Source organism: Moschus berezovskii, chromosome 7 (assembly GCF_049115385.1).
Source record: "Moschus berezovskii isolate FMDL1 chromosome 7, NW_MosBer_1.0, whole genome shotgun sequence".
Taxonomy (NCBI): domain Eukaryota; kingdom Metazoa; phylum Chordata; class Mammalia; order Artiodactyla; family Moschidae; genus Moschus; species Moschus berezovskii.
Window position 1 is genome coordinate 119,284,142 of NC_142466.1, and position 23,160 is coordinate 119,307,301.

Below are 23,160 nucleotides of genomic sequence, written 5' to 3' on the forward strand. Positions count from 1 at the left end.
CTCAGTCCAGCTCGCGCACGGCGTGGGGTCAGGGCTCCCGGGGCGGCTGGCGGGTGGGGCTCCGCACCAGGGCCGGGCCTGGCTCCCACTCAGCACCGGACGTGCCCGTGGGGAGCCTGAGCGAGCTTCAGGCGTTTCTGTCAGTCCCGGCCTTTCCCAAGGGAAGGCTCTTTCCGCTCAGCCCGGGCGTCCCGTCAGGACGGTCCCAGCGACTCGGCCTTGCTCCCTCTTGCTGTGCTTCTTTCCGGGGTGTTTCTGCTTTCTTCCCCTTAAAGGCACGGTGAGACCTGTTGACATTTGGAAAATGTGTGTTTCTGGCATTTAGTCCCTCAGGGAACTAAGTGGAGTCAGCTCTTCGGTTAAGTAGAAATCATTTAAGATTTTGTTTATCCCTTCGTTGCGAGTATTTGCAATCCATTAGCCACCTTCTTTGGAAAATTCCTTTAGAAATCTAGTCAGGATATTTCCATTGCACTAATAAGGATGGCCAAAGACCCGGAGGCATTTGAACCTCTCTGGGCTCTCAGGAGTGTGATGTAAGGAGGGCAGTAAGCGTGGAGAGACGAACTCGTCTACTGCGCGGGACTGGGCAGCCCCTCCAAGCCCCTTCTGGGGAGTCAGAGCAGGGCCAGGTCTCGGCAGTGAGGGCCCCGCGGCGCCCAGGGCAGGTGACCGCTCTAGTCCAGCTGCACACACAGCAGCCCAAAGCTGGCGCCCATGCCACGGTTCACCACAAGGATGAGACGGGCCATGTCTCTCAGGCGCCGGCTCCAGGCTGACTGAGAGAAGGCCTTCTGATGAAGGACCGGGGTCTGAGAGGAGACAGGGAGGCACGAACGGCCCGCCTGGGCCTGGTGGGCTGGGCCAAAGGGGCGTCAGCAGGCTGGGGGCCGGCGGCCTGCAGGCGGAGGTTAGGAGGAAAAAGATTAACAGTCAGCACCTGAAGTCTGACCCAGTTCCAGCACCATGTGGATGAAATGGAACTTCTGATGCTTGAAACCCCAACAACCGAGATCAAAATATTTCAGAGATAAAAGGACTCCGTTTTCCTAATATATCTTTTTCTGCCTCTTGTCTAATATGGTATTATTTTAAAATGCTCATATCAGACTTGCAAATCAGGTTTAAGATCATCAAATAAAAATGTCCATCAGCCCATCAAACCCTCATCAGATCTCATCCTCGCTTACTAATTTGACTCTCTTCTCCCCGCTTTCTGAATTCTAAAACATTCTCCCAGCTGGCATATTTTGATCACCGTTTGCTCTGTCATTTCTTAGCTTTCAGTCTGCCTCGAATACTTGCTTCAGTCCCCTTGCCTTTTTGGGTGACACGTGTTTTTCAGGTGGAAAGAGAGGCATTTTCACTCCCTGTGCCTTGTCTGAGGGTCAGAACAGCACTGGAGATGTTGAGAAGCCCTGTCTTCACTCTCTGCCCATCTCATAGCTCCAAGCAGACCAGACCCTCACATCCTAGGCAGTCGAGTCTACAACAGATCACATTTTAACATTCCTGGTTACATGCCGCGCCACCTGCAAGAGGCTGTACTGTGTGCCCTGGACGAGTTATCAGCCAGTGTATTGGGGGCCGTGCTGTCATTTCCCCAAATATCGCATCTCCTGCAAAGCCCCTTTTGATTCCCAAGTTTCTGCTTCGGGAGTGACCTTCCAGGAGCCTCTGTGCTAACTCCCTGGTATCAGAAATGACAATCTTGCTTTAAGTCTTACATTTCATGGTATCTGAGGCCTGTGGCCCTTGAGTCCCTTCAGAAAACTCCGTTGCCGTTTCACCCACGTGACTCTCCACCCACTTGCCTCAGCTCCGCGTGGCCTCAGGCCCTGAGATGCTGAAGGCAGACAAGGCAGGCAGCTTCAAGCAGCTCTAGCAGAGGGCAGGGTGAGTTGGGTGGTAAGGCCAGAGGAGAAGAAACAACCCTTAAAACCCAGATAACTGGCTCGCAGGACTGGATTTCCACAGACTGCAAAGCGTTTCACCAACAGGAGACTGTCCCAGCTCTGTACCGCCTCTCAGGACGAGTATCAGCTTCAGCTGAACTTCCAAGTTACTCTTCACACAGACCAGACTGCAGCCCAGTCGTCCACAGACCAGAGGAGAAAATGGCCCGACAGGCATTTCTGCTGTGTGGTAGGCCCTGATAAATTGCATAAGCGAACATGAAAATCACAGAAAACGCCTCCTTCGGAGTCCAACCAGAGCGAGTGATTCAGGGCTGACAGTGAACTTGCATCTGATGAAGGCTGGTGTCCCAGTCCCGGAGAAGAAACTTGTGTTCATCATCTTCTCCTCCAGGTTGGTCTGGTCCAAAGACAGCTGGGAAGACATGGGGCACGGGGGCGCGGTCTGGGGATGCTTCTGCAAGGTAGACCCCTGCCCACCAGCAGCGGAGAGGCCAGGCTGGGGAGGGGTACCCAGAAGCTGGGAGCAGCTTCTCTTGGGGCCCTCAGAGGCAGGGAGGCTGTGACCTCTCTGCGGCCCCCATGAAACACAGAGGTGAGAGCAGCCACGAAAGGCCAGTCCCCAGGCGGCCCGCGGTGCAGACTCTTGGGAATCCACGGCACCTTTCCGGCTGAAGCACATCTTCTCTGGACCAGGAAATGACTTCATGACCAGCCTCAGTGAAGAAAGTCTCACGATTGGGTGTCAACATCCCCAGAAGCCTCTGTGAGCGCTGACACCATACATGTGCAGAGAACAACCCCACGCTTGACTCCCCAGCCTCGAGGATGCACCAGCCCCACAGCCCCTCTGACAAGCAAAGGATGAAGTTGTTTTACATTTGATGTCCTTTAAGTTTCAACAGCTTGTTAGGTCGATCGCTCTTTCCCTGACATGAGAAGTGAGCGTCCTTGTCATGAGGCAAATGCAGGCCCCGGATCCTCACGAATTAGCGTCCAGCCCGGTGTGCCCACATGCCAGCTGGGCGCCTGGACTCATCGGCCTCCTTCTCTCCCGTCTCTGGGCCTGGGGATGTGGCAGCGGGGGAGCAAGTCTGGGGAAGACTGACAGGAGGAGCGTGTCAGAGCCTGGGGCCGCCCATTCCCCTCGAAAGAGCGCCGCCACAGCCCGGGGGCCCCGTGGTCCTCGCCTCTGCAGCGCAAGCCCCTGGTCCGTGAGTCTCTGGGCGTGTGCACATGCTACCCAGTGTGGAGAGCGTGGGGCTACAGCCCCAGGGCCCGGTGCCCAGCACAGAGTCCTTCCCAACGGGTGGCCCAGCGGGAGTCCCCAGGCTACTAGGGACAGAGCACACAGGGGGCCCAAGTCTGCAGGCGGGTCTCTGATCTGTGTCTCGGGACACAGCTGTGTCCATGGAGCTTCCAGGCGCCATGATGCAGACTGTCTGGGCAGCCCTGGGGAAGCCTGCCTGCAGGGCAACCTTTGGTACCCCAGGCTCTCAGAGCCATGGTTCCTGAAGCTCTGGGAGCTCAATGGTGTGTCTGTCCCAACAGTTCCTGACTCTGGTTGTGCACCACTGTCCAGGCAAGAGACTGGCTTGACTTAGCCCTGCTCCCCGTGAAAGGCCTTCCCTGCCTCCCCAGGATGCCCACCCCTCCCCACCAGCTCCCCCTACTCAGAAGCAGGCTCCCCTAATTCTCCCGCACATCACAGAATCAGCAGCACCAGGGGGTGTCTGAGGGAGGAGGTTTCCATAGCAACTGGCTCGCACATCCTGTGGTAACTTCCAGCGTTGGGCGGCCCTGCAGTGCAGTGAGGCGGGGGCAAAACATTCTCCCACCCGGCATGAACTCCCAGAGAGCCTTCCTCCCAGGGGGGCCAAACTTGCCCTGTCTTCTGGGCCAGAGAATGGGCCCCCACCCCAGAGATCTCCCCAGGCGACTGCTGATGAAACATGAGAATTAAAAGTCACGGCATTCCTCTCCTCCTGTAAGAATTCCTAATTAAACATGTTCTTTCCTTCTTTCTCTCTTTCCTTCCTTCCTTCTTATTTTTCCAGAAAATGATTCTCCTTTATGGCTCACAAAACAGAAATCATTTTTAAATGTGATTCATTTCCTATAAACTCATTTGTGGTTTGTGATAAGTGAAGTTTTTATAAAATATGCTCTGGGATAGCCATGTTTTAAAATGATTTCCTTAAAAATCAGATCCAGGTTGGTTTCCATTAAGCACAGGCAGTGCTGATATTTAGCAGACTCCACGCCGTGGCTTTATTTGTAAGAGTTTTCCGCACACGTCGACATGGAGAGCCCTCAGCGGCGGTGTGTCCACGCTGAGCAGGACCCCAGGTCTGCTTGTCTCCCTAGTGAGCCCATCTGCCCCGAGCCCAGCTCCCTGCCCACAGCCCCATGTGGCATCCTGGGCGGAGCTGAACCATCCGCAGAGCCCCTGCCACCTGGGAACACTCCTAGGATACCCACCCGGGACCCTCCATGGGCAGCGTGTCACAGCCCAGGACAAGGACCCCTGTCCCCATGGAGGACCAGATGCATCTGAGCCATACTTCATGACTGGAGGACACAGGATGCTCTCCAGCACTGGGACTGTCGTGAGCCACGCAGAGGAGCGTCCAGAGCCAACGCCCATCGGTGGCTGTCGTGGTGACTCTCCAGGGCCACTGCCCACACCTTCCATCAGCCTGCCCAGGTGAAGCCACGGCCCCCGCAGGCGAAACCCACGGCCCCCAGGTGAAGCCACGGCCCCCGCAGGCGAAACCCACAGCCCCCAGGTGAAGCCACGGCCCCCGCAGGCGAAACCCACGGCCCCCAGGTGAAGCCATGGCCCCCGCAGGTGAAACCCATGGCCCCCAGGTGAAGCCACGGCCCCTGCAGGCAGTGGCCTCTGAACCGGCCAGGGGTGCATCTTGCGCTCCTTTGTGCCTGCTTTGTCTGCAGGATCAGCCACAGAGAGTAGAGCCCCACACCCAGGGCTGCTGGAGAGCGTTGGTGAGCAGTGAGACAGCCCGCCGCTGCACAGAGGCCTTCGTGCTCGCTGGCGCGCACTCTGGGATGGCCTGGGATGCTGGGTGGTCAGGGGCAGTGGCCATTCTTAGGAAGCACCCTGCACAGAAGCCTAACTGGGCTCCAGGCCCGTCCTCAGTGCTAGGGGGAAAGTCAACAGGCTCCCTGAGATTCAGGATCTCCGTGAAGCAGCCCATCTGGAGAGAAAAAAAGTAGCTAAGTTGTATTCTGCATTTTCATACTGTTCATGGGATTCTCGAGGCAAGAACACTGAAGTGGTTTGCCAATGCTTTTGAACTCTGGTGCTGGGCTCTCTTGAGAGTCCCTTGGACAGCAAGGAAAACAAACCAGTCCATCCTAAAGGAAGGCAATCCTGAATATTCATTGGAAGGACTAAGGCTGATGCTGAAACTCCAATACTTTGGCCACCTGATGCAAAGTGCTGACTCACTGGAAAAGACCCTGATGGTGGGAAAGATTGAAGGCAGGAGGAGAAGGGGACGACAGAGGATGAGATGGTTGGATGGCATCACTGACTCTCATGAGTTTGAGCAAGCTCCGGGAGATGGTGAAGGACAGGGAGGCCTGGTGTCCTCTGTCTCAGAGTCGGGCCTTGGGGTGGGGAGGGGTTGGGAGGGCCGGTTGCCAGGCTCACTTCATCCCTGCGATCACACTCAGCTACACACACGCAGATGCTCAGGACCTGCGACCTAGTCCATGCACAGCCCCGGTGGCCAGCAGGCCGACACCCACCCAGGAAGCGCCGTCGGCCCTGCCGTCCATGGGAGCACCCAGGGCGAGGGGCGGTGCCGGCCCACAGACCAAGGCAGGAAACGGCAGCTCGCCGGCTCCAGCGGGGAGGAAAGCCAGCGCTTCGGTGGAAGACCAGGACACAGCCGGACCGTCGCCCGGCCACTGAGACCCCCTGAGATCAGGAAGGGCCCCGAGGACTGGCCCCTTGAGAGCACACAGCACCCACTGAGGCGTCCTCACCAGCTCTGAGTCACCCGGCCCCCAGATTGCTAAGCGGAAAACGGAGAAGCACAGTGAGCTCTGCGAGCACTGGCTGCCAAAGTCCAAGCTGGGAGGGAGAAGCCCCTCCTCCATCTGCTCTGGGACGGGGCCCCAGGCAGACAAGGGCCGGCTGCTGGGCCCTGAGACCAGCAGGAGGCACGGACGCAGAGGGCGGCGCCCCGCTCTGCCCCGCAGGTGGAGGGCATCCACGGAGAGGGGCGGGCGCGCTCAGCCAGGGTGGTGGGAAGACCCCTGGGAGCGAGAGACCGTGGGAGCTCGGGCCCCGTGACGCCCCGCGTCCAGAAGGGAAACAGGACCTGCAGGGGAGCTGTTGGGAAGCAGAGGCCCCTGTTGGGGTGAAACTGTGGCTCAGGCAAACAGAGAGGGTGGTGTGGGTGACCCAGGTGCGGACAGGGGACCCCCGGCAGGGGATCCGGGAGGCCTGGACCTGCCTCCTCTCCCCGGGGGCCTGCAGAAGGCCTCCTCTCAGTGTGCCATCACCTGGAGACAGGCTGGGCCTCCTGGAAAGCCCTGCAGAGGGGTCCCAGTCCCCCCAAGGGGTGGACACTTGTGGCCCCTCTGGGCCATCCCAGGCCAAGGATGAAGCCTGGGGCATCAGCCCTGGGCCTCCAGGAGGTCGCTGGCAGGCCTGGCCCCATCTGGCCACGTTGCCCTCTGTTCCCCACGGTCACCCTGTCCCTGTGAGCACCTGTGCTTTCCTCCGTCAGGGCTCCCCGAGAAAGCTCTTCCTGAAAGTTTGGGACCAGAGCTCCATCCTCCTCAGGAGAGTCTCTGGGTCCAGGCAGCACTATTTCCCTGAGTCTTTTCCAAGCTCAGTGCTTCCAAATGCTTTCTCCTTTACTTGAGTGACCTGGTTCCAGGCCTCAAGTCCTCTCCACCCATGGAGCACACAGGACGCTCCCTCAAGGAGGCAGAGCAGCCCAGGGCCTCAGGGTGCAGGAGAGGGGCCAGTCCACGGCTGCCTCATAGCCTGGACTCACGGGCAGCAACCTGTGGGGGCATCAGGTCTCAGGGGTGTCTGTGGGCGTCAGGTCCTGGGGGGTGACTGTGGGCATCAGGCACTGGGGGGTGACTGTGGGCATCAGGCACTGGGGGGTGTCTGTGGGCATCAGGCACTGGTGGTGACCGTGGGCGTCAGGTCCTGGGGTGACCGTGGGCATCAGGTCCCGGGTGACTGTGGGGCGTCAGGTCTCGAGGGTGACCGTGGGCGTCAGGTCCCGGGGTGACTGTGGCGTCAGGTCCTGGGTGACTGTGGGGCGTCAGGTCCCAGGGTGACTGTGGGGGTCAGGTCCTGGGGGTGACTGGGCGTCAGGTCCCGGGGTGACTGTGGCGTCAGGTCCTGGGGGTGACTGGGTGTCAGGTCCCGGGGTGACTGTGGCGTCAGGTCCTGGGGGTGACCTTGGGCGTCAGGTCCCGGGGTGACTGTGGCGTCAGGTCCTGGGGGTGACTGTGGGCATCAGGTCCTGGGGGGTGACTGTGGGCATCAGGCACTGGGGGGTGACTGTGGGGCATCAGGGCCTGGGGGGTGACTGGGCGTCAGGTCCCGGGGTGACTGTGGCGTCAGGTCCTGGGGTGACCGTGGGCATCAGGTCCTGGGTGACTGTGGGGCGTCAGGTCTCGAGGGTGACCGTGGGCGTCAGGTCCCGGGGTGACTGTGGCGTCAGGTCCTGGGTGACTGTGGGGCGTCAGGTCCCGGGGTGACTGTGGGGGTCAGGTCCTGGGGGTGACTGGGCGTCAGGTCCCGGGGTGACTGTGGCGTCAGGTCCTGGGGGTGACCTTGGGCGTCAGGTCCCGGGGTGACTGTGGCGTCAGGTCCCGGGGTGACTGTGGCGTCAGGTCCTGGGGGTGACCTTGGGCGTCAGGTCCCGTGGTGTGACAGTGGGCGTCAGATCCTGGGGGCGTGACCGTGGGCATCAGGTCTCGAGGGTGACTGTGGCGTCAGGTCCTGGGGGTGACTGGGTGTCAGGTCCCGGGGTGACCGTGGGCGTCAGATCCTGGGGGTGACCTTGGGCGTCAGGTCCCGGGGTGTGACAGTGGGCATCAGATCCTGGGGGCGTGACTGTGGCATCAGGTCTCGAGGGTGACTGTGGTGTCAGGTCCCGGGGTGACTGTGGGCGTCAGGTCCCGGGGCGTGACCTTGGGTGTCAGGTCCCGGGGTGACTGTGGGCGTCAGGTCCCGGGGTGACTGTGGCGTCAGGTCCTGGGGGTGACCTTGGGTGTCAGGTCCTGGGGGTGACCTTGGGCGTCAGATCCTGGGGGCGTGACTGTGGCGTCAGTTCTCGAGGGTGACTGTGGGCGTCACTCCTCATGGTGAGCGCTCAGTCCTGGCCTCCTCACCTGTCGGCCCATCTCAATCCGCTTCTCTTTCTTCGGCAGCCCCTCTCTCTTGCTTCACTCCATATGCTTCTCCCAATTTGCCCTTCAGACATGTCCACCTGGAGGACGCCTTGCTTCTCTGCAAGGTTCCCAGTGTGGACACCTGCAGCCCTGGAGAGGTGAAGGACCCCCCTGTGCTCTCCCTTCCCCAGGGGCAGTGACATCTGGCTGAGGCTCCGAGGGGGCCCACGGCAGGCAGCCTCCACTTCGGCACACCTGGGGACCTGCTGCAGTCACAGACGGGACCAGGTCCGCCCTGTGCCCAGCGCCCCTGACCCAGCCCCCTGCGCTGGCCCCGGCTGATGCAGGCGTGTCCAGGAGCCAGGTCCTCGGCACCTGCCCTGGCGTCTCCTCCCTTCCCTGCCTGTCATCCCCGCTGGGTCAGGCCTCTCCTTGGCCTCCCTGTGCACCTTCTGGTGATTCCGGGCTTTTCCTCAGTGGCAGGAACCTTCCTGAGTCCAGACCTGCTCTCCGGGTCACCATGTCCGGACCACACCTGTGGTTCACGTCCTGATGCCCCTCTGTGCCCTCACCCCTCCCATAATCGGAGGGAAATCAGGACCATCAGTGACTTTTGGACCCTGCTCGGGGCCAGGCCTTCCATGCAGGAATGACAGTAATGGGTTCCTATTCTCTCCCACTTGTGAGACATCCAGAGGGCCACGGGGGTCAGGGAATTGCAGACAGAGGAACAAACAAACTTCTGTGTCTTTGAACTTCCTCCAAATGAGGGCTAGACCACACGATAGGGTTGTAGGCTCGGAACTGTTCATAAGAAGGGGACATTTACGGAGTCTAGTGGAGTGAAAGAAGCACTGGAGGAGGAGCGGTTTCCGCTCTGCTCTCAGCGGTGTGCCTCCTGTGTGACCCTGAACATGCAGCTCACCTGCTTGGATTCACCTTCTTGGCTTTAGAGAAGGATATCTGATGAACCTATTTCTAAAAACGTCTGCGAAACTCAGCATCTATGAAACCATTTAAAACTTGACAAAAAAGACATGACAGGGAAAAGGCAGAGTCCATAGAGGAAGAGAGGACATGCCAGAGACTCAGGCGAGAAACTAACCTGAAAAGCGTTCAAAACCCAGACAGTTGTGAACGAGAGACTCGGGCAGGAGGCTAGATGCAGGGCGGGGGTGGGGGGGGGTGGTGGTGGACAGGAAGAGAGAAGGCATAAAACAGGAGAGTTTGCAGAGAACCCCAGGATTACTCAGGTAGAAGATGGACCAAGAAATCTTTTTAATTTTCTCCTGTTTAGAATAAAAGACACTTTCTCTCTGAGAAAAGATGGAGGCTTCAAAAAATGAAAGATCCAGAAGCATGACAAGTATTAAAAATAAGAGAAACAGCAGTGACAAGAATGTAAAAAGTAGGCACAAGATTCCAGCTGAAAGGGGTGATGTGACTGGTCCCAGTGCCCCTCGGCCCTGGTCCTAGACTGTCCTTTCCTCTGCCCTGGACAAACTGCCTCCCAAAGGCTCGCTGTGGTCAGCAGTTTAGGAAGTGGATTTGCTTGTAAATTATGTAACCTCTTTCCTCTGCTACCTTGAGAGGAGCTCTGTACCGTCCGTGGACAGAGCAATGGAGCTGACGGAGGCCCTGTGGTTCTGCCAGTGCCCACCCTCCTAGCAGGGAGCCTAGCCACTCCCCTGAACGTGCTCCTGCAGCAGTCACAGCCAGCTGGCCCCATGGCATGTCTGTACCAAAGCCTGTGTCCACCCGGCAGGCGGCACTGCACCTCAGGTGCCGGTGGGCTTGGGGGTGGGCGTGGCCTGTGCATGCCTGCCTGGAGGGTCCCTGGCATGGTGACCCTCAGCCTCCACCCCGAGTGCAACCCCACTGACTCTTGGCGTTGAGAAGACGGGCCTGGATGAGCCGGCAGCCCCCTCCCTGCCCCCTCCTAGTCGGTGACCTTTGCCCACCGTCCATTCCCCAGCCCAGGGTGCACTTCTTACTGCTAAAGGCCAGCTGGATGTGGTCACAGACACTGCCTCACCAGAAAGGCAGGGATGTGGGTGGGACGCTGTGAGGGCAGCAGAGGGCAGCCCCCTCCATCCCCCTCCTGCTCCGTGGCCAGAGAGGGTCCCCTCCCGGTGGGCACTCGAGTCCTAACGCCCACCTTCCACCCCGTGTGAGTGGCGTGGCCGCCCTAGTGCTCCGTGCAACCGCGGAAGGTGAGTACCCCTGGGTGGCCCTCCCGCCCCGAGGCCCAGCATGCCCAGCACAGGCACAGCGATCGCGGAGGCCCAGGACATGGGGACGGCTGGCTGGGGTCAGCGGCGGCTTCTCCAACAGTCACCTTTCTGTATGTTCTTTTTTGCATGGGTCCTCCGCGTCCAATTCCAATTCTGACCGCGGCTGCCGCAGCTCTGGCCTAGCCGCTCCCCTGCTGCTGGACGTGCATGTGCTCCCGCAGCAGTGCCCCAAGGACACGCCCCGTTATTGAGAGGGACGCCAGCACTGCTAGGTAGGTCGGCCGCCCTGGACAGGAGCCTGTCCCTGATGACCTGGGGCGCCGGGCAGCGGGCAGCGGCTCAGAGTGGCGCCTGGGGCCCGAGCCAGCACCCGGCCCGACGGGGAGGCCTGAGAGCAGAGATGCATGATTGAAGGATGCCAGAGAGCATGCAGCATGAACCGCGGGACTGCCGTCGCAGGCCCTGCCCACCCCTAAGCTCCCCAAACCACCAGAGTGCACCCCGAGTGTCCCCCAGAGACGGACCCAGGAGAGGGCCAGGCCCAGCCCAGTTCCATCTGGGGCCAGAGCCCCAGAGCCCTTACGCCCAGTGTTGACAGCCAGGACCTGGGCAGCGCCCACCCTCCAAGGACATCCAGGGGCCTGAGTGGGGGATGAGCAGCAGGAGGGTCTCACAACACTCGTTAGCAGTGACCCCAGGCTGATGCAGGCGTGTGGGCCTCTAAGTCAGAATTTAAACCCATGAGGACATGCCGTTTGCCAGCTTTCCTGCAGTCAGTGAGTCACCGGCCATCATGGCTCTGGTGAAACCCCGCCCCACAGGCCACCACCCACACCCACCCGCTGCCCCGCGACCACACTGGGCTGTGGGCAGTCAACACTCTGGGGGCTCTTGTAGCCGCAGCTTTGAATTTGATCTGCAAGATCACACTTTGCTGTTAGTAACCTGAGGCCTAACCCATTCTGAAACGCTATCTGAATCATCAAAATGAATGTTTTTGAAAAATCATGAGAAGGGTCCTACATTTTATGATTCTTTTTCATTGATTTGTGTCTGAGTGTAATCTAAAAAGAAAAGTGCTTGGAAGCAAAAGAAAAAGGTGGTTTTGGTTCACACGTCCTGTATGAAAGCAAGGCTTTCTCCCCAAGTCTGCTAATATCAGGGCTCAAAGTGTGTAGACATTCAGGACGCCGGAAGGCCAAGTGTGCAGGATAAAGGTCCTCACGTGACTCGGGAAGGGCGGAGAGCCGGGGATGGGGATCGCTGGGGTACGTCCTGTGGACAGGCGCAGGCGGAAGGCCAGTCTGCAAACGCCTCGCCCAGGCCTGGGAGGGAAGGGCGCCGCCCGCCCCCTCTGCAGGCCAGCGGGGGCTGCACAGGCGGCATCACGAGGGCCGGGGCCTCGGGCCTCGCTGAGCCCCCCCCCCCGCCCAGGAAGGGGCCTTGTCCCCACGTGCACGGGGTGTGTCTGCGGTGCTCCTGTGTCTCTTAACAGGAGGTAAGAAAAAGAACAAGGTCGGGTGGAAGGTCAGGTGGGAGGATGGGAAGGGTCCCAGTGAGACGGGCTAGGCGGGGCCTGGACGGAGAAAGGTCAAAACTTGTGTCCTCCATACCAAATTCAATAAAAAGAAAATGACTGGCTGTCATGCAAACTAAAAATCGATTCATAAGATCCTGCTTTCCCCCAGTTTCAGGAGATTGGGTGGAAGAGGCGTCTGTTGCTTTTAAGTGACCTGGTTTCCTTCTGTTTGGGGAGAAAACTCAGAGTCAGGCTCTGTCAGCTCTCTGTTTTAAAGCACCCTTATTCTGTGCTCCTCTGCATTTCTTTATTGCTTCCCATTTATATGCCAAAAAATTCAAAATAAAGACATACATTTTTAGAACCACATATCTTTAAGTAAAAAAAAAACGTTTTTGAGTTTTCACATAAATGTTTTTGAGTTGAACTTTTCATATAAATGGGACAAACCTTTTACAGAGTTGACGTCAAGCATTCCAGTTACATTTCACTATTATAGATGAGGCCTAATTTTGCATTTTCGTGATTTCATTTAAAATTGAGAGTGTTTAAAACTGAGAGTATTTTGTGTTTTACTTAACAAATGCCCCTGGTAGGATGGGTGTGAAAGAAAGGGACCAAAAAGGGCTTTTACAGTGGGGGACACGTGGACACCTATGGCTGACTCATGTCCATGTATGCAAAATCCACCACAATATTGTAAAGTAATTAGCCCCCAATTAAATGAACAATTTTTAAAAAATAAAGAGGGCTGTTACAGAAGCCTGCCACGAAATTCTTCAAAAATCTCCCGGGACCTGAGTCTGACCTTTGACATTGTCATCCCGTGGGTCCAGTGAGCGTTTCGCTGCCTGCTTTGCTGTTGCTGTCAGAGCCAAGGCCTGTCTGCAGGTCGACCTTGGAGGGCAGCTCACAGGTGAGGTGAGGCCCAAGGACAGGTCAGACCTACAGGCAGGGCTTTAGCCTTTACTTCTAAGATTTTTAAAAATAAGTAACCGGTTTTATCAAGATGAGAGACCTGAGTGCCCTGAGAACGCTGTCCCTGCAGACTGGCCCTGGGGAAGTGGCGCAGCAGATGCGGGGCAGACCGGCCACACGGCACCGCGTGGCTCCTGCCACCCACCGACGAGGGCGCCTCCCCCGCCCAGGGGCAGCAGAGAGACTGTCCGACTCTGGGTCCTCACCCGCATCACGTCCGGTGGCCTTGATCCCTGAGAACAAGCATCTGAGGCTGCACTGGATGCCTGCCTGGCCATCCACTGCCCCCGTCGAGGGGCCAATGAGACAGCTCCCTGCCTGAGCCCAGGGTGGGCGGCTGCACAGACTCAGGGCCTGTCACCGACGGACCCTCCTGTCTCGGAGAAGATGCCCTACTTTAAATGTCTCACTCAACAGAACTACTTACCAAGTAGTTCTTCAAATTTCTTTACAAAAGAGAGAGAGGATAAACAACAACAAATACACAAAACAAAGAGGGTGACGGAACACAGAGGAGACGCTTTAAAGATGCCCACGGGAGTGATTGAGGGACACAGCACAGCTTCGGTCAATGATTAGACCACCGCCATTTCCTCTACACCCTGTTCCCGGTTTTGTAAACAGGAGGAAAATCACAGCAAGGGGTGACATGTCCTGCAGAGGATGAATCGGCAAGGTGAGGAGCCGGCCTCTGCCCCTTTGTGATGCTTGTGACGCGCGGATCAGAGGATTCTCACGATACAGGCCGCAACGCGATACAGGCCGCAATGCACGGAGAGGACGCTCTCCTGCGCTGGTGGGGCTCCCGACCCGGGAGGTGTGAGCTGCAGTGGCCCTTCTGGGAGCAGATGATCGAGAGGAAGTCTGAGCACTCGGGCCTTACGCCTTAGATTCACAAAGACACAGAAAGCTCTTCTGTCCCTACTGAGAGAGGCTCGTTCTAGGAAATCTAGGAGTTTGTGAGTGGTCCTGAATTTTTTTTTTTTTAGACTTTTGCCTGAATTTTGCAAAACATAAATGTGGCTTAAAGATTTTATTATGATTTTTCCATCCACTTTCTTAAATGTCTACACAGGACCAATTTCTTCAGCCAGATAATAACATGAACTACCCCAAATTACTTTCTCTTGATATGGATTAAATCCCAAGGCAATTCAAGGTCACAGATAAGGCAAAGGATCATGAATATTTTCGTTGGGAATAGACAGAGATTCTAAGATTACGTGTGCACTATTACCTGTCTCAGAGTGTTTTTACACATGGTACCTTTGGACTGGAGAGAAAAAAATGAAGAAGCTAGTATTTTATTTATCAGAAAGTTACATCTCTAACCACAGGCCTGTAAAACAGACCTGGTGGAGCGTCGGTGACATCTGGTCGGATGCAGGGAGGACCGCTGGCTAGGGTGGCCTCACCCAGGTGCGGGAGCGCCAGCCTCGCAGGGAGTTTCCATGGAAACCCAGCCACTCTCTGCTGCCGTTTCCAGAGCCAAGCTGTGCGGCACAGGCTGCCTGCCGATTCTGTCCTGGGGATGGGGGTGGTCCCACACGGCCTCCCTTCACGGAGGAGACGTGCCCCACCCACAGAAGCCCGTCGAGTTTCTGTGCGGTGATTGTGCAGCAGCCTGAGCTGCTGCCGGCGCTGATCCGCTGAGAAGCGGAGACTGACTTTGTTACACGGACGGTGCTTCCCCATTCACCAACTTCAGAAAGCAGTGTAGTTGTCAACGCTGGGATGTATTAAAGCGAGGAAATTTGTATGCAAATCTCAGAGTTTGTAAAAGCCTGAGCAATAACACGAAAACGTGCTGCGCAGCGCTGTTAGAGAAAGAATAATGAGTCCCCAGATGCTTTTGAACTGTGGTGCTAGAGAAGACTCTTGAGAGTCCCTTGGACTGCAAGGAGAAACAACCAGTCCATCCTAAAGGAGATCAATCCTGGGTGTTCATTGGAAGGACTGATGCTAAAGCTGAAGCTCCAATACTTTGGCCACCTCATGCAACGAGTTGACTCACTGGAAAAGACTCTGATGCTGGGAAAGATTGGAGGCAGGAGGAGACGGGGACGAAAGAGAATGAGATGGCTGGATGGCATCGCCGACTCTGTGGACATGAGTTTGAGTGAACTCCAGAGTTGGTGATGGACAGGGAGGCCTGGCGTGCTGTGATTCATGGGGTCGCAAAGAGTCGGCCACGACTGAGCAACTGATCTGAACTGAACTGAACTGATCCCAGACTGCCTCCTGTGGTTCAGAAGCACCCCCTAACGATGGAAACGCCGCCCTGCGGAGAACCGGGGTGGGCTGCTTCTGGGGTGGGTGACTGTGAGTGTGAGTTCGCAGCCCCACCGGCCCATCTGCTTCTGCCAGGTCAGGGCGTGACCGCGGAGGGCTTAGCTCCACATTCGCCCAGCCAGCCAGCAGCAGGCCAGGTCCTGGACCTCAGCCACCTCACTTGAAACCCTGAAAATAGAACAAACCTTTCCAGAAAGCCAGGCCACTTTCTGGAAATGTATTTTTCTTTCCTGACACTGTGAAAGCTCTGAAAATGACCCAAGTCAACATTTTCTTTGTTTTCATGGTGACAAAGGGTGCTTTAAATACATCTTTTTTTTCAAATAACAGTTTCATAAATGGTCTAAACGGACAAGAATGACTCCGAAACCCTCTTCTCTTTTTGTAGCGAAGGTCTTGTTTCATTTGCAGCCTTGGTTGTGGCGCCTCAATTAAATCGGAACAGGGTGTGTCAACACCCTCTTGCCTCTACCGAAAAAAGTCACTAAAAATTTCTACTCGTGTTTCAATGAATATATTTTAAATGAATTTTCACTGGGAGCTGAAATTAGGAGGAGTTCAAGGATCTCTTTGCCCACAAAGCAAGGCCACGTGTACATGATTGGCTGGTGGGAAACATTTCTGATTCTTGATACATTTTCAAAACAGAGAAGAGCGTGGAGAGTTGCTTTTCTTAGAATGATTTTTATTGCTTCAGAATTTCCTCCCTCTGGGGTGGGGGGGGTCTCTCCACATGAGGCGCCATTTGGGAAATCAGCGAGTTAACTTCAGTCACTCATGTGATTGACCGAATAGTCTCGTGATCAGACTTGAAGTGGATGAACAGCTGTTACTTTGGCGACAGTCAGGTCTGCAGTCTGATCTGGCTGTTGTTTCTGATGAGAGGAGAGCGTCCTTCGGCCTCCGACTCCGGTTTTTACGCCCTGACTCCGCTCACACATGTCGACGGCTTCTCCTCGATGTCTGCCCTCCACCACAGAGCAGGCGGCAAATTAAACTCTCGTCCTTCAGAGGACACACCAAGGGCCAGCCCTCTACTTGAGGTCGGTAACTGCGCTCCTTTCCCCAGGACTAGCGGAGAGTTAGGCAGTTCCTAACATCGACAACGGACTGGACATCTAAGTGTCAAGATATGACATTCACACCCCTGGCCTCAGCCCGGGTCCGTGCGGGCCCATCACACACACCCTGACACACTCACTGAGCTTGAGGAAGTCTGTCTGTAAGCAAGTAATTTGCTGGCCTTGGCCCAGCATCCAATACCCAGGTGGCTTTCAGAGCGGAGAGCAAGCTGAAATCACTTAGAAAGTATTTACACTTATTGGCTGCTTTATATTATGACCCGTGTCCCTGCTGGGAATTCAGATGCTCACTGAGTATGGATGTTGGCACAGGGCCCCCTCCGAGGGTCCCTCCTGGGCAGCAACACTGCTATCATTTCATCCTGCTTCTTGAGAGCGAACGTTTCGTAAAAAGAAAAAACATGCTTTCCTCTTCTGTCCTTCGTTCTCGCCCGCCTGGCGGGTACAAACGCAGCTGAAGTAGCTGCAGCCAAAGCGTCTTTGCAGGACTGCTGGTTCCCGCGATGGTGGATTCAAGGCAGTCCACAGAGGCGGGACTCAGGGGACTCTCTTCACACGCAGCGCCTGCCACGAGCGCGGCTCTGATGTGGCAGAGAGACTGCAGGGAGCTCCCGGGAAGGTTTGAACACGGGCCGCCTAGGTGCCCGGACCCCTCTCATCATCTCGGTTGACTCGACCTGCGGACCAAGAGACCTTGGTGCCAAAGCAGCGCTCCCTGAGTGCCCACAGAGGGACTGAAAGATCCCTAGTCCCACTCCCTGGCCCAGCACGGGAGTACCTGCACCCGGCCCCGTGGTCGATCAGGGGCAGGGCTGGGGGGTCAGTGTGGCTGGGCCCTTGTAACGTGTTGTTTTCAGTTTAGACCCAGACCAGTCTGTGAGCGGGCCAGTGTGTGCCTGTTCATGTAAAAGTCGTCACGTCGTGCGCAGAAGGTGCCACGACTGGCCAGCTGTGACTGGCCCACCGAGCTTGAATAACAGGCGGGGCGGGCACGTGGGGCGTGTGGACTGGGGGAGACTGCAGGCTGAATATCTGGGGACCAAGGTGCTGCCCCGAGGCCCCCAGACCCCAGGGGCGCTGCCGTGCGCGGAGGGAGGAGGGGTCCGGCTGAGCCCGGAGGAGACAGGGGTGGGGCTGCTCCCTGCGCCCCGGGGCCCTTCGGCTCCGCCCGCCTCCTTCACCGAGCGAGGCTCAGCGTCCAACAGCCTCGGAAACTAGATGAACGAGGAAGCTACTTGTTCAGAAGGTTGATGCCCTTCCAGTGAGCCCGTGTGTGTGTCTGTGATTGCAGGTGCCCCACCCCTGGCTGCGACGGCTCCGGGCACATCACCGGCAACTACGCTTCCCACCGAAGGTACGTGCCTCGGGCTCGAGACCGTCCAACCCATGCCCTCCCAACTCAGGCTTCACACGTGCTCAGGTGGCTCCACCGGGGAACTGCGGGTCTGGAGACCCTCGACCACAAAGCAGGCTGGCCCCAGCCAGTGGCGCCCTCACTCAGAACACCAGCTCTCAGACCCACAGGTCCCTCGGACATCCCATTCCCCCCAGCAATGCTGCCACCAGCTCCACCTGCAGGGATCATTTCTCACATCGTGCAGGAGCAGGCCCTTCTAAACTGAGGAAGGAGGAGAAGAGCCAGGGTATTATAAGCTCCCTGAGAACAGCCCCTGAGAGGCCAGCCTGCTAATCCCACTGAGAACTGATCTCCCAAATATTGAGATTAGAGCCACAAAGCTGTTTGGTTATTATAAGCAGGGATCAGCAGAGCTGAACACACAGAAACGCCTGACCTCACAAATCCGGGCCCGCCGGTCCCTGAGGGCAGGGACTTCTAAGGGTAGCGTGGAGATTCCGTCGTCTAAGACGACAGTGGCTCCAGGCTGGCTCACACCCCCTAAACAGTTTATGAACCTCTGTTCTACACCAGGAGCCTCCCAGGTGGCCGGGGTAAAGAGTCTGCCTGCAGTGCAGGAGACACAGGTTTGATCCCTGGGTCAGGAAGATCCCCTGGCGAAGGCAATGGGAACCCACTGCAGTGTTCTTGTCTGGAGAATCCCATGGATGGAGGAGCCTGGAGGGCTGCAGTTCGTGGGGTCCCAAAGAGTCAGCTATGACTAGGCAACTAAACCATGACAGCAGCGATTCTACAGCAGGCCCTGTGTTAGGGGTGCAGAGACGGAGCCTTTCAATACAACATCTGCACAAAGAAGGGCGTAGACCCTGAGGCCCAGAGCAAGAACACCTTGTCAAGTACAGTCAGGATCAACAAGCCGGGTCAGGACAAGAGCTGGTCTGAACGGAGACCCTCGTAACACAGAGTCTCCCATGAAGGGTGCAGAGCTGCCTTTAACAGATAAACAGGTAGCAACACAGCTGTCAGCTTGCCATTCTCTAAGATCAGATTATAGATCGGGCAGTGGATGAGCCCTTCGGGAAAGGACAAGGAACAGACAGGGAGGAGGAGTCAGGAGAGCTGGGGGTCACCCCGAGGCCCGTCGGCCGCCAGCCAGCAGAGTGGGCCGTGGCAGGCAGGGTGGGGCCGTGCCGTGCGGCTCCAAAGTGACCAGGTCTGGGGCTCCGGTCAGGGCCGCCCCCAGCTGGCTGGCTGGGCTTGGCTCAGGGACACAGCTTGCTGGGGAGCCTCTTTCCTCGTTAAGGTCCTGCTGCAAGTCACACACTTCTGTGTCCGCTTCCTCTCCATTTGCGAGCATCCTTTAAACAGTGTGGGTCTGGAGACGCAGGGGTTAGGAAGCCCCACCAAGAGGACTGGATGATGGCCAGACTCTTCACACTCGCTCGACGGAAACACCTCAGTCTCTACCCAGGGCTGTCCGCCTGGCACTGTGGACGTTTGGGGTCTGACCCTCCTTTGCCCTGGGACCACCCTGTGAACTGTTGGGTGTTGGGGAGTGGCGCCAGCCCACCCACTCATTGTCACGGCACCCCCTCCCCATTCCTGACAACCAGGCGTCTCCACACACACCCGATGTTCCCGGGGCCACTGCCACGCACCTCAGGGTCCAGAGGAGTCTCGCCAGGTCATCTTGCCGGTTTTACCAAGCTGCCCAGAGCCAGCTGCTGTATCCTGAATGCAGAGCAGAGTGAATACCTCCAGAAGGGATCTCCACAGTAGCATCACTGCTTTAGGGAAAATGAAATTAAACTAGATCAAACTCAAGTATTAAGTCAAGCACACTCTAGGCTACTCTTTGTTTTATGTTGGAATATATCTCAGTCCTCACAAGGCCACAGCTCCCAGTACCGAACGCCCCCCACAAACTAAAAGTGGACACGCCCTGGTCATCTTGTGTCCCCCTGGCCGTTTATCTACGTTTTTGCTTTTTGGTTTGGCATGACATAAATTTATTCAATTTAGTTCTAAACCTGTGTGCACACTCGCATTTAGAACAGGGTGTGTGTTAGTATAGTGTAACCTTGTGAATAACATGGAACTGAAGCATGACGTGAAGCCATTCTCTAGGGCTGGAGTCAACAGTACCAGGATTGGTCCACAGAGCTGACAAGTAAGTTTGACTTGGTTTTCAGCGCACTTGCGGGCTGTACACAGCCCTGCGGGGGTGGCATGTTCCACAGCATTGTTTATCTGAGAAATACGCTCCCTGCGTACAAGTCAGAGTGGGCTCGAGCAGTTGGCTGAAAGGAGGGGCCCGGGTGACAGGTCCTGTGCATGCTGGGCGCCAGAGAGGGACAGAGGCCAGTGACCCTCGGAGGCCACAAGTACACGTAGAAACATGCCTTTCGGGGCCTCCCATGTCCCTGGGGGCTCAGCTGGTAAAGAATCCACCTGCAATGCTGGAGACCTGGGTTTGATCCCTGGGTTGGGAAGACACCCTGGAGAAGAGAAAGGCTACCCGCTCCAGTATTCTGGCCTGGAGAATTCCACGGACTATATAGTCCATAGGGTCACAAAGAGTCGGACACAACTGAGCAACTTTCAAGTCCCGGGATCATGAGGTGGTGTTCCCTACTTGCAAACCTCAGGGTAATTCCTCCCAGGAAGCAGACCCTCAGCCTTATTCTAAATCCTGCCAAGATTCCAGCCTATCACAGGCACCTCGGAGATACGGCGGATTCAGTGGATCCAGGCCACTGACTCGAAAGCTGTAAACACGCTAAGCATCATCTGAGTCTTCAGCGAGCTGTAGTTATTTTGTAACAGCAAATATCAAGATCACAGGTCAGCATAACAGATATGACAGTAACGGAGAAGCTTAAAATATCGCGAGTTTTTAAAATACGACACAGAGACATGGAGTAAGAGACGCTACTGGCAAAATGGAGCCTGGCGACTTGTTAGACTGACTGCAGCCTTCAACTTGTGAGACACACAAGGCCTCAAAGCACAGTGCGAAGAGGTGTGCATGCCCCTCCCTGGGCTCCAGGGAGGAGAGGAGTGACCCTCAAGTCCCCCGACGCCCCCACCAGAGGCAGGTCTGTCTGCTTTCAGACATCACTTCTCCCCAGGTCCTGTGTCCTAAACGCTGCCCCGGGAACCAGGAAACGTGCTCCCGGCCATCCTCAGAGCCTCCCTGAGCAGCGGGAGATTCATTTCTGTCTCCGCTGGAGGAAGCAGTCTCTGAGTGCTTAGCTGTCAGAGGCAGGACTCGTCCCGGCTGGTCGTGCACGGACCGCCCCTGGATGGTCCGAGAAGCTCCCTCGGGGAAAGGCAGGACCGCCTTCCCGCTGACACAGGCTGTGATTCGCCTGTGCTCTTGCTGCAGTTGGGATGTGGTGTGACTTGCTGTCTCTCCAGCACTTCTGAAGCTTCCTAAGCTCACTGTAATCAATAGTGACATCTCTGATGTCCTATCAAAAAACAAAAACAACCTATCATCAGAAGCTCTGAGTCCCCTGTGTCCTCGGTGGAGAGATCTTGCTCTGCGGAGAGAGGAGCTCAGGCCACGTCCTGGGCGCCTTGTCTTCAAACCACAGCCACAAGAGCCCTTTCTTCAGCTCTCCCGCAAAGGCGATATTTCCAGGCACCGCTTTCTTTCCCTGACCCTGCTCCAGGCTGGCTCCTTTCAGCCATCTCCAGACAGGCCGGCACAGCAACGTCTCTGGGAGGTCCTCTCCGGCGGGCTCCCCAGGCCTCCCCGACGCCAACCCCCACCCAGGATGGCAGTCCTGTGGCCTGGAGCACGCACAGTGGGAGCCTGAGTCCCTGGGACCCTCCCGCCTGAGCAGCGGCACCCCACAGGCTCCAGGCTCTCCACCAGGACAGCGCTGCAGGAACCGGTCCCTGGACCCTCCCATCTGTGCCGAGAGCATTTCCATGAATCGCTGCACTCTGCTCCAGGGCTGGTTTGACCCTCCGGGCTTGAACACAGGGCATAGGGACCCCGCACCCCACTAGGTCTGGTCCTGATTACCAGGCACCTTCTCTCCGCTCTTTCACAATAAGGACACAACCTGCCCTCCCTGGGGACGGGGGCAGCACAGGCCGCGATGTGTCACTTGGTCCCCTGAGCTCAGGGAGACCAAGCTAGAGCCACACGTCCTCCCTGCCCCGAGGTGGACTTGCCCCCCAGCCCCGGGGAGGCGAGGGAGCCAGCCTGAGGAAGTGCAGATGCCAGCAGGGAGGAGAGCCCCCTTCCAGGCTCCCCAGACCAGCACAGATCAGGACTGGCGACCTTCTGGGGGACGCGGGCCCCATCCACAGGCTCTCACACGGGCCACAAAGCTCTGCACGCAGACAGCCACATGCACAGCTTCTCAAGGGCAGGGGCCAGCATGCAGGACCATCACTCAGACAGAGCAGTGCCCCTTCCTACCTGTGGGCTGGCCTCGCTGAGCCTGGCAGGGCCTGGGAGAAACTTGCCAAGCCTGGGAGAGCCTGGGAGAGCCGGCTGTGGACTCTCCCACCTTGGACATGATGCCAGGATTCCAGACCAGCCCCTGTGTCAGAGCCAAGTTTTCCTCGCAGTCGGAGTCAGGTCTAGACTGAGCTCCCTGTGGTGCCATTGCTCTGCTTTGGTTCTGTTCCAGTTTCTCTTCACTCCCAGCCCCATCTCAGCGGGCTGGGGCCCAGAGCCACACCTCCCCCCGAAGTTCAGGGTGGAGGAGGGAAGGCAGGACAAGCGGGAGGCAGGCAGGACCCCACGACACTGCTCAGCCCCGGGGCACAGGTCTGGGCTCCAGACCGACCTCTGCCAAGAGGCGCGGCTTCCCAGAGAGGAGCCAGGCAACTGCACAGGCATGGGACACCGCTAGGGAGACGGGTGATGGGGCGAGGGGCTGAGGACCAGCGTGCTCGGGGAAGCAGCCCCGACAAAGTCAGGAAGAGGGTCAGAGCAGCACGCCCGCCCAGACCCCACCGGGCCCCACTGCCAGCCCCCTGGGCAGCTCCAGACCGCCCGGGGCCCAGTTCTCTGGTTCCTTAAAAGACTCCCTGTCATTCTATATAATTTCACACCAAATAGCCTGGTATTAGCTACCACTGAACAGGAAAGAAAAATCATTTAGACATTCCAGCTGGAAATTTTCCTTTAGATAATGGAAGCTGTTACTTCCCCAAATTCCAAAATTAAATAAAATCAGCTTGGTCAGTTTGCACTGCGTCTTCCGAAGGTGCCACGGGAAGTCGTTCGTCAGGTAAACGGAGCCGGACAGCAGGTGCACACCCCTCCCAGGTTGGGGGGCTCTGTGATGCGTCTGCAGGCACGGCTACAGGAAGGAAGAGGGGCCTGTGTGTCTGCACTGTAGCCCCTCTGTGCCGAGAACAC

General features: G+C 57.2%; 1 protein-coding gene across 6 annotated transcripts in view; it reads left to right on the forward strand.

The window, feature by feature from the left end:
* MYT1L (myelin transcription factor 1 like) overlaps positions 1–23,160 on the forward strand; it is a 136,160-nt gene that overhangs the window by 82,854 nt on the left and 30,146 nt on the right. For all 6 annotated transcript variants that reach the window (XM_088837762.1, XM_088837763.1, XM_088837766.1 and 3 more), the window contains one exon: positions 17,706–17,768. In XM_088837762.1, coding sequence (XP_088693888.1) covers positions 17,706–17,768 — 63 coding nt within the window. The remainder of the gene's footprint in view (positions 1–17,705; positions 17,769–23,160) is intronic.